The sequence below is a fragment of the Lissotriton vulgaris genome, chromosome 2_1, assembly GCF_964263255.1.
Source record: "Lissotriton vulgaris chromosome 2_1, aLisVul1.2, whole genome shotgun sequence".
Lineage (NCBI taxonomy): Eukaryota > Metazoa > Chordata > Amphibia > Caudata > Salamandridae > Lissotriton > Lissotriton vulgaris.
Genome location: NC_141687.1, coordinates 670,363,273 through 670,378,643, shown reverse-complemented (window position 1 = coordinate 670,378,643; position 15,371 = coordinate 670,363,273). Strand labels below are relative to the sequence as shown.

The 15,371-nt window shown below is 42.5% G+C and overlaps 1 protein-coding gene across 1 annotated transcript in view; it reads right to left on the bottom strand.

Annotated features, from left to right (window-relative positions):
• PRRG4 (proline rich and Gla domain 4) overlaps positions 1 to 15,371 on the bottom strand; it is a 288,545-nt gene that overhangs the window by 15,152 nt on the left and 258,022 nt on the right. The window contains exons 4-5 of the mRNA XM_086955854.1: positions 12,199 to 12,247; positions 714 to 846 (exon numbers count right to left, since the gene is read on the bottom strand). Coding sequence (XP_086811980.1) covers positions 714 to 846; positions 12,199 to 12,247 — 182 coding nt within the window. The remainder of the gene's footprint in view (positions 1 to 713; positions 847 to 12,198; positions 12,248 to 15,371) is intronic.

Sequence of the window (15,371 nt, the reverse complement as noted above, 5' to 3'; positions counted from 1 at the left end):
TGGCCACTCCCCCAGAACCTTGCACTATAAAAGATGGGTACCCACCATAGTCTCATAGGGTGCCGCTGGGAGCCCAAAGGCCCCCGTGCCCCCTACCGGCTGCTCGCATTCAGGGGGAGCTGGCATTGCTCAAGCCCACATAGAGCAGTTACTAATGCTGCTCCTTGCGGGTTGGAGCAATATTTTGATCTGTTTCCCTGCCTGCATCACTGCGGGCTGGGAAACAGATCAAAAGTCCACTCTAAGTGAGCAGGAGCAATTTTTGAAGCCTTGCAACAGCCTTAGGAGGACTCATGGAATAGCATTTGATTTTTTATCTTGAACTTCTTATAATGTAGCATAAAAAGGAATCAACTATTTAAAGCACTTTGTGAATCCTCTCATATTTTATTTAACACATGATCTTAGAGAACAATCCCTGGATTTTTCACATATAAGCTAATACTTCCTGGCTTAAGGTAGAAAATCGTTTTTGATTATTACACTTGACGCTCAAATACAATCATCACCGCCAGGCTGAGCCAATTTTGAATTTGTTTTGGCAAGTTCAATGAGGTATGCATCTTTATTCCTGTGTTTATATCTAATGTAAGCTTTACGTATGTAAAAAAAAGATTTACTATGAAAATATACTTTTAGGAATTATATCATGTATTTTTTAGAAAGTAATTAAACAATAAATTATGCAATAAAATCTTTTATTAACTACTTACCCAGGTCTTTGTCTTCTTGTCTTGCATTTATATTTGTAGATGTAATACCCAATAAACCAGAAAATAATCAATATTGCTCCAGTAGCAACCAGACCCGTCAGAAGGCCCGTAACATCAATCTTCTGAAGTGATTCTAATAGATATTCAATATAAAAATAGAAGTAATTTATAAGCTTGGAAAAAAATAATGAAACAAATTTTTGTCAGTTTCTTTAAAAAAACTATTGGTCCCTGGATGATGTGCATTAACCAATATTGTATTGTTTAAAAAGCAGCCACATTTCCTTTCAGGAAATAAGGCTGCTTTAAAAAAAAAAGCTTACCATTTTAAAATGTAATCACAGGATGGTGATCTGCTGACCCTTGCAGGCAACCATTCCTGTGATTTTAGCAAATTGCAATGGGTTGCAAAGTTCAGTTCCTTTAATGAATATTAAATCGGGAGGTATTTTTGCAACCCCTCTGTGATTCCGCACCACCCTAAATAAAGCAAGCTGATTATCAAACTTAAGCTCCCACTTCAAAATTATTAATGAAACTGTCATATGTCCCGTGCAGGCCGTTGTCGTTTTCCCTACGTTAGCATGAGCACATTGCAGACTGCACTCGGATTTGTGCACGTTACTATACAAACTCATTTTGCATTGTGCCACACTGTACTTTCACACAACATGCTGTTGTTTTTGCGTTCTGTTCTTTGCTGGGATTTTGTCTGAACATGTAGACAAGGTCAAACAACAATGACCCTTGTTATTCTGTTATGGTCAGGCCCCAGCACCCAGACAAAACATGCAAATGCAGCTGTTGTTTGGGAACTTGTACTGTTGTCATATAGGTATGCACAGATAGGTAACACACACTTTGAGAGGGGCCTTTCCAGGAAAAAAGATTGTGACAGCACTAGGTGATGTAGAACTTTCATATGTGTATGTTAAGGTACGGGGTCTTGTGCTAACACACAGAGGTTTTCTGATTTATAATAATTTTGCTTCTGTAGAAGGGGAGGCAGATTAGGCTACCCTATCGTATATAATGACAGCTCCGTTCATGATTTACGGACTGCTTGCTATGCTGACCACACTTGTATGAGGCATTTTCCTATTTGTTGTGGCATGTATACTGCATGCTAGAGTACGATAGTTGAAAAAAACATTTTAAACTTTTCTCATGTCTCTGTCAGAACTTATTGTGAACTAGAACGAGTGAGTGAGTGAAAGGTTGTGTCGTGTAACTGCAATTCTGGGAGGGTCCGAGGTATTGTGTTCTGGGGTGTCTAATCACATGTTCCTCCGTGAGTGGGTAGAAAGCCAAGGGCAACACATTATAGTTAGTCGGTCCTGTGCTCATGGGTACTCAGGTGGTAGGATGACTCAGTCCCTGCCTACTAAGCTTTTATGATCCTAAGCATAGTTCTGTGACTCCGCAGAAACCCTGAAACAAAACATTTTTATTTTTAATCCATACAAAGCTTTACACTCGCTCACTCTATTTTAGATTTGAATGTTTGCGCGATGAAACAGGGAATGCTGATTATCGTAAACTTTCTGCATTTAACATTTAAGATCTCGTTAGTAGAAAGCTGAAAGGGCAATGTGTTGTGCCTCTTATTGTTAGTATTGTTTGAAGGGTTAGTGCACACCCTGGTGTAACTAATGTAAAACTGATTTCTCAATTGTACTCAAAGATTGCGTGCTGCCCTGGTTGGAGGGTTGCCGACCCGGAATCTGGAACAATAAGCTAGAGGAAAAACCACTAGTATGCCAGGTGCACAGCTATGATAAAGTATAAACAGTTATTTCGACTAAACATTGGATCAAAAGTTGGCAAATGATTAACGTCTGGACCGGGAGTCCATGCTTGTCTTGATACAGGAAAGTAACTCAAAGAAATATCGCATAATGACACAGTTTGTATTTGACGTTCATACAAACAATATACACATATTCAAAAGTTTTACATATAGCGAGAAGTTATCCTATAGTTCTCTATTTTCTTAAGAACTTGCTCTTTCCAGTTCAGACCAGAGTTCTTGGCCGATGAGATGGTCTCCATAATCACCCTGTTAAACCTCTCAACCATGCTTTTGGATTCTGGGTGATAATAAGGGCACCTCTTATGTTTAATGCCTCTGTTTTTCAAAAAGGTCTCCATTTCCTTCAAGACTAATTGAACTCCATTATCAGTGAGAATAGAATCAGGATAGCCTTCTCTGGCAAGAAGAGCTTCCAAGAATCTTATCATTTGAATAGTCTCGATTCAGGATGTATCTCCTAGAATATAAATCAAGGGGTACAGAAATATATATCTGCTGACCATTTGAATGGACAGGACCCACAATGTTAAAAGCAACCTCCTTCCACAGACCAGATGATAGTTCCTTAATCACCATGGGTTGAACCCTCACCAGTTTTGATTTCTCACTTGCGGAACATACCTAGCAGTCCCTTACAACCTTCAAATCCATACCAGGCACCAATAAGAGGTTCTGAGTCTCTCCTTGGTCCTAGACATACCAGAGTGAGACTCATGAGCCAAAATCAGTAAATCCGCATGTACCCCAAGAGGAGGTATGATATGTGTCCCACGTACAGGCACCTCATCAAAAATACCCAATTCATCTTTGACTCCCCAAAACTTGCAAGCCTCTTCAGAAGCTTTTTTTTAGAGTGCCAACCATTACAAATAAGCGTCATTACCTCAGATAAAGCAGGATCTAGTGACAACTTTAGACACCATTTTTCTTTGTCAATAATGGTATCACCAACAGAGCGGACATGAACATCACTCATGCACCACTCAACATCAGAGTCATCCTCAGAGGAACCATCAACCAATCTCGAAAGGGTATCCGCCACACAATTATCCACCCCAGGGATGTACCTGATGTCAAAATCATTAAGAGCTATGACCCATTTGGAAACTCTACCAGAGGTCAAATCTAGACTTTTTTTTAGGGGAAGGGCTCCTCGTACCCTGTGTGAACCCTCATGGGTTAGGGATCTTGAAGATTCAGTACTTTCTTCCTCTCCTCAAAAGTTTAATATGCAATGGCGTAAGAAAGAGGAGGACAAATGTTTTACCAGAAAGAAACATTTTGATTTAAAAAAATCTGCTAAAGAAACTGTGGTAAATGTTGGTGACTTGGTGGTTATCAAAGTTCCAGGTCACAACGATAAATTCTCTAAACCCATATGTGTGGTTAAGGTTTTCAAGAAAGCTGTAAGGACTCCGGATCACAGAATTTGGAATTTGAGTAGGGTTAGTGTGTGTGCTGTTTCTGGTTTGGATAAAGAAAGATCCTCTGGTTCGTTTCCTGAATCTTTTGTAAACCCACACATTTCTTCAAGGGTTGTTGTGAAACCTCGCTATTTGAATGACTATGTTTCTTAATTTTTTTTGTGTTCTTATATATTTCTTTCTCTTTGTGGTTATGGAGGGAAGGTGTGTGGCATTTGACTTGCCTCTGATGTCATGGGACTGCAGTGTCTTGGTTACCGCACTGTGACTAATCTACATTCTAAGTTGCATTGGTGTTGGAATGTTCCTGTTCAAATGCTGAAGGCTGTTAACTTGACTGGGACTGGCTGTGGCATGGATGGGTCTTGCTTACATCTTACCAATAAACCTGGATTTAATCTTCATTCAAGTCTCAAGCTGCATTCTTACTTCTCTGTGTGAAGATTCTACAGGCACTCATTGTATTTTTGTATAAGAATAATTACATACATCACGAAAAGCTGTTTTTATGCTTTTTTGGAAAGCCTGCTTCCCCTGTGTATGATGCTGTAGAATGTAAGCAGTATCCAAACCGATTTTAACCAATTATCTCCTGTATGCTAACAGTTGAAATTTACTGATGACTTGTAGAGTTCACGCTGCTGTATAACGCCTATAGAAGATCTATAGGAGATCTACTGGCCATGTCAAAAATAACTTTGACATGGCCAATAGATCTCCAATAGGCGAGACCTATTGACTTTGCCAATGCTTATTTTAAAAGCAAGAGATGGTACTGTAAAGCTTTACATGTGCAGTAGCTATGCTTTGTTCTGAATGTGGGGAGCAGATGGAACGTGGAACTAGATACAGGGGTCTCCAACCTCGTCGGCAATAAGAGCTACTTATGTTTAATAGCAATCATCTCAAGCTACTGATGTCATTAGCGATGTAATAATGACCACATCAGAGAAGATCACATTGGTGGCCACCATATGCAAGATTAGCACCAGTGATCTCTAGCAGTAATGTAAAAAAGGCTTTGTCAATATGGAATGCCTCTACAGGGGTAATTACATACCAGCTGTAGTTAAAATATTTGCTTTAAATGGAAAATGACATTTACAACGCGGGCTGAGCCATGCGTGCCATTTCAATGCAAGCAGATCAACGCTTGCCTTAACCACGCAAATGCACTAACCATGCAGGTGCGTGGTTAAGGCAGTCTTCAGAATAGATGTGCGGATTGGCAGGGAGATGATCAGGAAGGATCGGGAGAGGAAGAACTGGGACGCGGCCTGGTAAGTGGGGCTGGGGCCGGGTTTTTAGGGGAGTTGTGTTTTAGGGCAAGGGGCAGTTTTAGGGCTTGGGGCAGTTTTTAGGGCTGGTGGTCGGGTTGTAGAGCTCAGGGTGGGGGGAGGGGCAGTTTTCAGGGCTGGGGGTCAATGTTAGGGTTTAGGGCGGGGGCTAGGGTTGTGGTCGTTTTTTAGGCAGGTGCCGGATTTTAGGGTTCAGGGTGGGGCGGGGGGTTGGGATGGTTTTTATGGCTGGGGCAGGCTTTTAGGGCTCAGGGCGGTTGGGGAAGTAACAGTTTTCAGTGCTGGGGGTCAGTTTTAAGGTTCAGGGTGGGTGACTGGGGTTGGGGTAGTTTTTGAGGAGGGGGCTGAGTTTTATGGTTAGGGGGTAGTTGGGGTAGTTTTATGGGCGGGTGGATTGCTGCAACTGCTTTAAATATCTTTTGGAAATTATGAGATATGCAAATTGCACATTTTCATCTTCAATACACACTTTTCAATGTTTGTATAATTATTTGAATTAGAAAAAAAGCTTTTAATCTAACAGACTGGTCTTCACACAAGAGAAGTGTGGCTCACTGTTTAGAGCAGGCAGACCCTGAAGCAGAGGTCAGACCCGGGACCAGGGTTCAATTCCGGACGCGGCAGGGTCTTGAGCTCAAATGTCCATGGACTCGATAATTCTCGCTTCGGTGCCTGACCTAATCATGGGTTCACACTCTGCAACTCTGGGCATTAAGCTTGCTTAATCTCCACAACGGCCCCCCACGGCGGGATGCCTGGCTTTCACCTTGGGGATGCCCTGTAGGGGCTATCTCACAGGGAAAAGCCAGGACGGGTTCCCAAGGCAAGCGCTTAGAGACCCCTGGGTGATAAGCGCTATATAAATCCAACATACAATACAATACAATACAATACAATAGTATTTCAACTGGAGAGCTAAGACTTGCTCATGAGTTGTTATGTTAAGTTATAAAGTTTTATATACCCGAATGTCTTTTGGCGCTGCGATGCGTGAGGGCGATTAGTGAAGCAGGATGGATACAGTGTGGTCTCTAGAGTAGAAGAGACACTTTTCAATGCTTTTCTGAAAAAAGGGTCTGGAAAATTTTCAATTCAAAGGAGAGGGAGTTCCAAATTTTAGTGGTAAAGATCACAAAGCTTTTATTGCCCCAAAGTGCAAGCCTGAACTTGGGCATCGCAATATTTTTCAAGCCCGAAGAACATAAGAGTCTAGTAGGTGAATACTAGGGAAAATGCTGCCTAAGTGCAACTAGTCTGATATTGTGTAGTGCACAAGGCCTTGAATTTCCTTTTCTTCCGAGGTAGCCAGTGCAGTTGGTTCAATGCCATGGAAGTTATATGAAATTTGTTGAGATTAAAAATGAGACGGCCTGCAGCATTTTGTAGGGTCTGAAGTTCAGATACCATTTTATGTTGAAAGAAAACTGAGGAAACAATTTGATTTATCTGGTTCTCAAAGGAGAGGTTTTTTTGTGTCAAAAATGCCCCCCAGATTTCTAATCTTTTCCACTGGGAAAAAGGGAAAGGCTCATATCTGGTGTTACTCGTTGGACAAGCCAGAACTAGAATATTTGTCTTACCAAGAAGGACTTGATTTATCAAATCTCCTTGAAAAACAAATTAATTTCTGTAACAAGCTCTGAGTTAAAGACTGTAGTGAGAACGACATTTTTTTACGTAAGGTACAGGGGGCTTCCAATTTTCTTAGGTCAGTAAATAAGAAAAAATGATAACCAAGTCATATCGTAGGAATGTACCAATCAACATAAGAGTGCCAACAAAACTAAAGAACAAAGCAAAAGGTAAAAGACAAGAAAGGTTCAAGGTGTAATAAATTTACTAGTATCAGAACAGATACCCAGTTAGTAAGGAGGTGAGATACACGTGCTCAGTGTAAACTAAAAGGACCCTCAGGCCCCAACTCAAAGTTGGTAGCCAGTTGTCTTCATTGGGTCCCGGTAGTAGAAAAGAAATCAGAATTGGTGATTAAGGTGAATTAAAAAGAGTGTGGACTACTCCTCAAACTAAAACAATTCTTTTTAATGAGAGGGTAGTTCTAACTCCGTTAAAACCAGTGAAACAAAGCGGACTAATAAGTGGTTGTGTTAGTTTGAACCATAAAGCCCTAATAATAGAAAAAAATGGTCAACATGTTTCTGCTAGCAAGCCAAAGATCAGCTTAGCATTCGTCAGGACCAAAAAAAGGAATTCTCACTCCATGGTTGGCACACGCTAAGGCGTCCAAACCTATGGTGTGGGAAAGGAAACTATTACAACCTTATCTGTAAAAGTTCATGTAGGTATTTCCTCCTGTGGCCTCTCCGCATTATGGGAGACCCCGAAATCTGAAATGTAGAAATCAAAACAAACATATATAGTTTATAAACCCTCATTATGGGTGTTAACACGTTATGTAATTATAAACACTTCTAGACACGTGTATACATGCTGTATAACCTCACAATAGACAGTTTCATCTTCTGTAATTGCAAAACTATTCATTCACAGATAAATGAATGCTATAAACTGTAGCAACATTCATGGCATAATATTCAGGCCCCACTCTTGTCTGCCTTAAACTAACGTGTGTTAAAATTCTGTACACGTTATTTGGCAGCCAAGTACATCATAATACAGAAAGTGCTCGTTAGGGATTAATAACAGTTAAAAACACCTTTAGAACAACGGAAGGATCAGAAAGTCCGATCACACTCAGAGAAAAAAGCACTCACAGATAGTTAATGGTGAGAGCGCCCCATTGGCTTGCGGCAGGGGGATTTCTTCACGCCCAGGCCATCTAAGTGTAAACACAAGGAAAACGATGATTTATTCCTGTACCCCACTCAGGGTGTGTGTTACAGCAATTGTTAATTTCCTTTCGGTCAAAGACCCTATCAACCTACAAACAACCTACTTGTATCTGGGCGACTGCCCGCACTCAAACCTACAGTGTCCACATCCGCCGCCCGAAGCTACAAGCGGGCCGCAGCGGACGTGGTTATTAAGTCAGAGACGTGATCTGCGTGGCTTGCGGTCACGTGACTAACGTCTTCACTTGGGAATCTTAAAGGGGCCTCTCTATTTACTTGCGTATTCGTTAGTGTTACGAGTACATAAACATCAGTTTCGGGAATAAAGTCATACAAATGGGTTGTGACACCCGAAATCGGCCGTACAACCGTAGCAGGGTGATGTTTATTTATCAACCGAACCCACTACGGAATGATGTTCCTAACAGGCATTATAGTGTCGCAAAAGGTATTTAAACTACCAAAGTCATAAAACGCAGTAGCAACAAAGCGTATAGTCAACCTTACTTTTTCTTTTAGGACAACTCAGTAATTCAAGGCTTTGTAGTAACTACTATTAGAGGCAAAGGGATAGATTAGCGCCATCTGGGACTACTTCTTCTACTATATGGAAGAGGTTTGTGGGCTAGGGAGGGAAACAAAGGAAACAAACGATCATCTCCGAATGACTGACCCCCAAGGTATGTCATCGTTAAGGCCATGTGTGTGTGTCGAAAGGCGATATATCCACCTTTGTTCCTTCTCAAAAAGGCTGCCTTCATTGATAGGATTCAGTTGTTCATAACAAAGAGACTGAAACTGAAATCCCACTAACCTGTGTAACGACTTACAGCAATATCTCCAATGCCGTGAATCGCTGCATTGGGAAGCATTGGCACATTCTAACAAGCAATGGTCGGAAATGGCAAAAACCGCTATTTTCTTATAAACGAGAAAGAAGTTTGCGTGACTCTCTCGTGCATACTCGCCCCAGAACTGACCAGACAACACATGAACAGACTGTATTGAATGCATGGGGCCTACCACCTGTAACGGGCCATTTCCCTTGTGAGGGGTGCAGCGTTCGCCACCTCACGACAACAACTAAAGTTTTAAACTTAGAAGAGGGAAAAGAATGGCATCTTAGAGGTCACACTAATTGTAATTCAAGTAATGTCATCTACTTGATTACTTGTCCCTACGGTCTCAGATACGTGGGAATGACCACCAGGAAGATCAAAACGCGCATCGGGGAGCACCGCAGTAATGTGAGGTGTGGCAGGAGCACTACAAAATTAACTACCCACTTCCTAGAACGTGGCCACTGTCCCAATGATCTCAGATGGGTAGTAATAGAACAACTGAATCCTATCAATGAAGGCAGCCTTTTTGAGAAGGAACAAAGGTGGATATATCGCCTTTCGACACACACACATGGCCTTAACGATGACATACCTTGGGGGTCAGTCATTCGGGGATGATCGTTTGTTTCCTTTATTTCCCTCCCTAGCCCACAAACCTCTTCCATTCCGAAGTGGGTTCGGTTGATAAATAAACATCACCCTGCTACGGTTGTACGGCCGATTTCGGGTGTCACAACCCATTTGTATGACTTTATTCCCGAAACGGACGTTTATGTACTCGTAACACTAACGAATACGCAAGTAAATAGAGAGGCCCCTTTAAGATTCCCAAGTGAAGACGTTAGTCACGTGACAGCAAGCCACGCAGATCACGTCTCTGACTTAATAACCACGTCCGCTGCGGCCCGCTTGTAGCTTCGGGCGGCGGATGTGGACACCGTAGGTTTGACGGCGGGCAGTCGCCCAGATACAAGTAGGTTGTTTGTAGGTTGATAGGGTCTTTGACCGAAAGGAAATTAACAATTGCTGTAACACACACCCTGAGTGAGGTACAGGAATAAATCATCGTTTTCCTTGTGTTCACACTTAGATGGCCTGGGCGTGAAGAAATCCCCCTGCCGCAAGCCCATGGGGCGCTCTCACCATTAACTATCTGTGAGTGCTTTTTTCTCTGAGTGTGATCGGACTTTCTGATCCTTCCGTTGTTCTAAAGGTGTTTTTAACTGTTATTAATCCCTAACGAGCACTTTCTGTATTATGATGTACTTGGCTGCCAAATAACGTGTACAGAATTTTAACACACGTTAGTTTAAGGCAGACAAGAGTGGGGCCTGAATATTATGCCATGAATATTGCTACAGTTTATAGCATTCATTTATCTGTGAATGAACAGTTTTGCAATTACAGAAGATGAAACTGTCTATTGTGAGGTTATACAGCATGTATACACGTGTCTAGAAGTGTTTATAATTACATAACGTTTTAACACCCATAATGAGGGTTTATAAACTATATATGTTTGTTTTGATTTCTACATTTCAGATTTTCGGGTCTCCCATAATGCGGAGAGGCCACATGAGGAAGTACCTACATGAACTTTTACAGATAAGGTTGTAATAGTTTCCTTTCCCACACCATAGGTACTTTGGACGCCTTAGCGTGTGCCAACCATGGAGTGAGAATTCCTTTTTTTGGTCCTGACGAATGCTAAGCTGATCTTTGGCTTGCTAGCAGAAACATGTTGACCATTTTTTTCTATTATTAGGACTTTATGGTTCAAACTAACACAACCACTCATTAGTCTGCTTTGTTTCACTGGTTTTAACGGAGTTAGAACTACCCTCTCATTAAAAAGAATTGTTTCAGTTTGAGGAGTAGTCCACACTCTTTTTAATTCACCTTAATCACCAATTCTGATTTCTTTTCTACTACCGGGACCCAATGAAGACAACTGGCTACCAACTTTGAGTTGGGGCCTGAGGGTCCTTTTAGTTTACACTGAGCACGTGTATCTCACCTCCTTACTAACTGGGTATCTGTTCTGGTGCTAGTAAATTTATTACACCTTGAACCTTTCCTGTCTTTTACCTTTTGCTTTGTTCTTTAGTTTTGTTGGCACTCTTATGTTGATTGGTATATATATTGTTTGTAAGGGTTACAAGAGTGGCTTTCTGACCCTTTCTCTCTTGTTGATTGTATTTATATCGTAGGAATGATCATACATGGTGACACAAATGAACACATGCATGATGGTGCAAGCAGGTGCATATGTTAACACAAATACTTGACAAGCAGACGCTGTAAGTTGCTCCATCATCACATCTTTTTTATGTTCTTTGCTGATGATGCACAACATCAGCCAACAGCACTGGCAAAGCCAAAATGTCCAAAAGGTGAAGACTACATGCTTTGCCAGTGCCTGTTAAAATAAGGTTTCCAATGGTTCAAATAATGTTTTACAACATGCAGAGGGCTACATATGCCAACTTTGTAAGCAGGCCCGTGTATTTTAAATGTGTAGTGAAATATTCCATTTTGAAATATTAGAAATGTGCGGATGTTTTCATTGATACACACTGTAGTGTCAAGGAATGTGACATAGGTTTTTAGCGGCATTGTACCCTTGCTCGGAGGGACATGAGTTCATGTGAAACTGGCATCCTGATTTTTTCTATCCAACCCACATGGCAATCTAGTGTGTGTGTGTTGGTGCATGGTAAAATGAAGGTCCAGAATCTGTTTAATAACCAGGAAGGGTGTACCAAACATATCCTCTTACATGGCATGAGGTTACTCTCAATGCCCTAGGTTGCCACCAAAGGTGGTGGTAACTATCTAGAAATTGACATATAAAATGTATACAGAGGATATACCTGCAAACATGTCTTCTCATAATTTGCTCCCTGGCATTGGAATGACGCCCTCCCTAACACCAAAAGCTTGCCCTGCCAGCCTTACAGTGATGCAGAAAGGATCTTGAGACTCATACTCACACCTTCCACTCACTTTTGAACTAATATAACTTTTTCCTCCATACACCTAATACCACTCTACTCTCATTCAATGCAATTTTACATGCCTCTGCTTCAACACACTTTCACATGCTAAAGCCTCTAAAAAGGCTTAAGACTTCCAAAAAAGAGCATTATCATCTACTGGAAGTTATATTTCACTTTTCAGATTTGAGCATTAAAGAACGCAGGAAGATTAGGTGGGGCTGAATGAAATAAACCCATATCGGTATTACAAACACTTCCACATGAAAGAGTAAGCATGGGAAATTGTTTTCTGGCCTTACCTGGTTTAGCATAGGGACCCTTCGTTGAATATTCTCTCCAAAACTTTGTCTGCATAAGAAAGGAAATATTAATCAGTATAGTCATGTCAATGCCATATGTGCATAAACATAACATATAGCCTAAATGATTCCATTTGTCTATTAATCTGCTTCATCAGCAAAAGAAATGCACATCTTGACCCGGATATATAAACGCTGGACATGTAAGAACATTTAGAGCTCTGACGTTGTGGTTACACGGAGCCTGGGATCTGCAGCTTAGAGGAGGTGGTAGTGCAGTTCCTAAAGTGTTGGATGCAGCCTTGTTTCTTGTCTGAGAGTGATGACTGATGACCTCAGAATAATTATACAAAGGTCTGCAAATGGACAAGCCCTGAATTGTGTAATGTTTTACGGGCCAAGTGGATCACCGTGCACATGTTACTGCTAGCACAGAAGGTCAGCACAGATCATTAAGGATCCAGATCGTATGTTTCAAACGACAATCATGACATAGACTTTCAGTAAGCATAGTCCCTTCAGTGAGCATGGTCTTTGAAGGCAAAGCATAGATCTTTGATTTGAGATTTGGATATCATAATGCAAATATTACACGCAGATCATTCGAGGTAACAGGCTCACTGCAAACATATGACCTCCTATTTCAGTGTTATGATCAAACAAGAAAGTGAGGATGAACAAGAAATTACAGAGGTATAGATATGCCAGAATGAGAGTAAGGAGAATGGCTGGAATGTGACAGCCACAAAAAAATTTCAGACGCTTTATCTTCTCTCATGTTCCATCACTCATTCTATTTAATGTATCCCTATGGCGGAGCTGCTGCTTAGCCCACTGCCAGCAAAAGCATTGTGGTAGACCAATGCTAGTAGAGCAGCGTCATAGGGGCTGCCTAATTTAAAAGCTCCTCTGATAGCATTAGCATAATGCAGTTTAAACCATGCCTGTCTCAGATATAAAAAGTCCAGAAATGCTCCCCGCCCCCACAAACACAAACAAACTGGAAGAGAGCTCGCTGCACATGGCGATTATTAGTTATGATATTTCTGAAGAAAAGACTCTTACTTTAGCAGTCCCGCTTCAAAAATAACTAAAGTAACAACATGTCTGAATGGTGGACCACTTTTTTCCCTCTATACCTGCTCACAACATGGATATAGGAGCTGTTTTGGGATAAACATTTTCAGCATGTACACCAGCAGCTAGTTCGGTGGAGACACTTCCTCTGACAATCCAGTTATAAGGCAACCGACCCACTAAAATTCAAAGGGCCTGCTCAATCTTCATTGCATAAATGTTCACACCCCAGTCCACTGTATTACAGGGGCGTGGCTTGGGTAGGCAACATGGCGGATGCATGTTAGAGAGGCTCTGTGCCACTTCTCCCTCTTTCCTTGTTTAGACAGCTAAAACGGATGACCATCCGACCCACAACTCACTTTTACAAGCAGTAGAAGCCATGGTGGATTGACACTGGTCCTAAGGAGCGCTCACTTGCTACCATAAACTGAGAACCCTGCACTGTCAGGCCACCTGCTTGGATGCTCAGGCCCAGGATGCACCTTCTGTTGATGGCCCATGATTGCCTCACTTCACTGGAAAGCCTACTTCTCCTGTCTGCGGTGAGTCGTAACCGTGTTGCATTTACTGACCCATCATTACAGAGCCCCTTCAGCCACTAGTATGGGTGAACACCCGCTGCTCACTGCCTAGACTCTACTGGCGCTTCGCATGAGGCCTGCATGCTATGCTCCTGGAGGGTGGGCGGCCCATACCTTTACGCAGCTGACCACTATCGTTGGCACTTGCTGAAGGGGCAAACTTGGTCAGAGATCTGCCGCTGGAGCAAACTTTGCAGCAAGTACGAAGACACTCCCTGCAGCCTTATTTTTTCCCGCTCCTCTTCATCCCCACACAAGTGGACCTGAGGCAAGGGTGTTGGAAACGTGCAGTGACTACCACCTAATCGTTTCACACTGCAGTGCTCTGGACCGGACCGCTGATGATTGCTGTGCCTTGATGGGCAGCCCAGGTACTTGCACCAGCTCCTGGGAATACAGGCAGTGATCTGAGGGCCTTATATACTTCCTAGCCTACCTAGGAGACTTCTCCACCCATTTGCAGTATCCATTAGGCTCTAAAACATTGTTCCACCCAACGCTGGTGGAATCCTTACGTCCTCGTGAGGTGCCCATTTGAGCCTTGTTCTTCCTGCATACCCATATTAATGGATATGTGAGGTTCACTTTTGGGATGTCCAACTGATCTGTGAGTAGAGCCCATCTTCGAAACAGACCATGTACTCGGTAATCGCCTGCTCTGACACTCTTCAGCATACAACTGTAGGACTTGTACACAGGGCTGCTCTTGCTGTGAAGATCAGGTCCTCTCCCTGGCAATCCTAAGCGGGCCTGCACTTGCCCTTCATTGCTGTGCACTCTGCTGGGAAAGCCAGTGCTATGGTCCGGCCTAAGACTGGTGAAGTGGTTACCTGCTCCCATCCGTCCACACCTCCCCCAGACTCCCAGCGGTCCTCTGGTGGTCAGACATAGAATACTTTGCAGGCCAATTTTAAGTCGTAGCAGAGGCAATAGAAAAATTGCACACCTACTGGAAGTGAAAATTGATGCAGTGGCCACTGACCTTTCTCTGTTACGTGATGACCACGAGCGTTAACTGACTGGGTACATACGACAAATCAGGTGGTCGTGGCCCCTCAGCTGCAGACCTCTGATCTATGTAAACACCTTACCACACTGCAGGACATCGTCCACTTCCTAGAGGAATGGGCAGAGGATGCTAAAAGGAGGTTCAGACGCAACAATATATGGGTAGTGGGCATCTTGGAGAGTGCGGACGGCACAGATGTGTAAACCTATATAGACACCTGCATACACAATTTATGCCAGCTGACCGATTGGCACTTTTTTCTCTGTAGAACTCGCCCACAGGGTCCCAACATGGTGGCCCCTGCAAGGTGCCAATCCTCGCCCTTTGGTTGCTCAACTCATGAATTATCGAGATAGGGACACTGTCCGGAGAGAAGCGCAGAATAATGACAACCTAAAAGGTCTACAATGCTCGAATACTGGTCTTTCTGGACTATACAATGGCCGTCCAGTGCAAATGACACTCATTTATGGTGGTGAAGCGTAATCTGAGGAAACGCCATG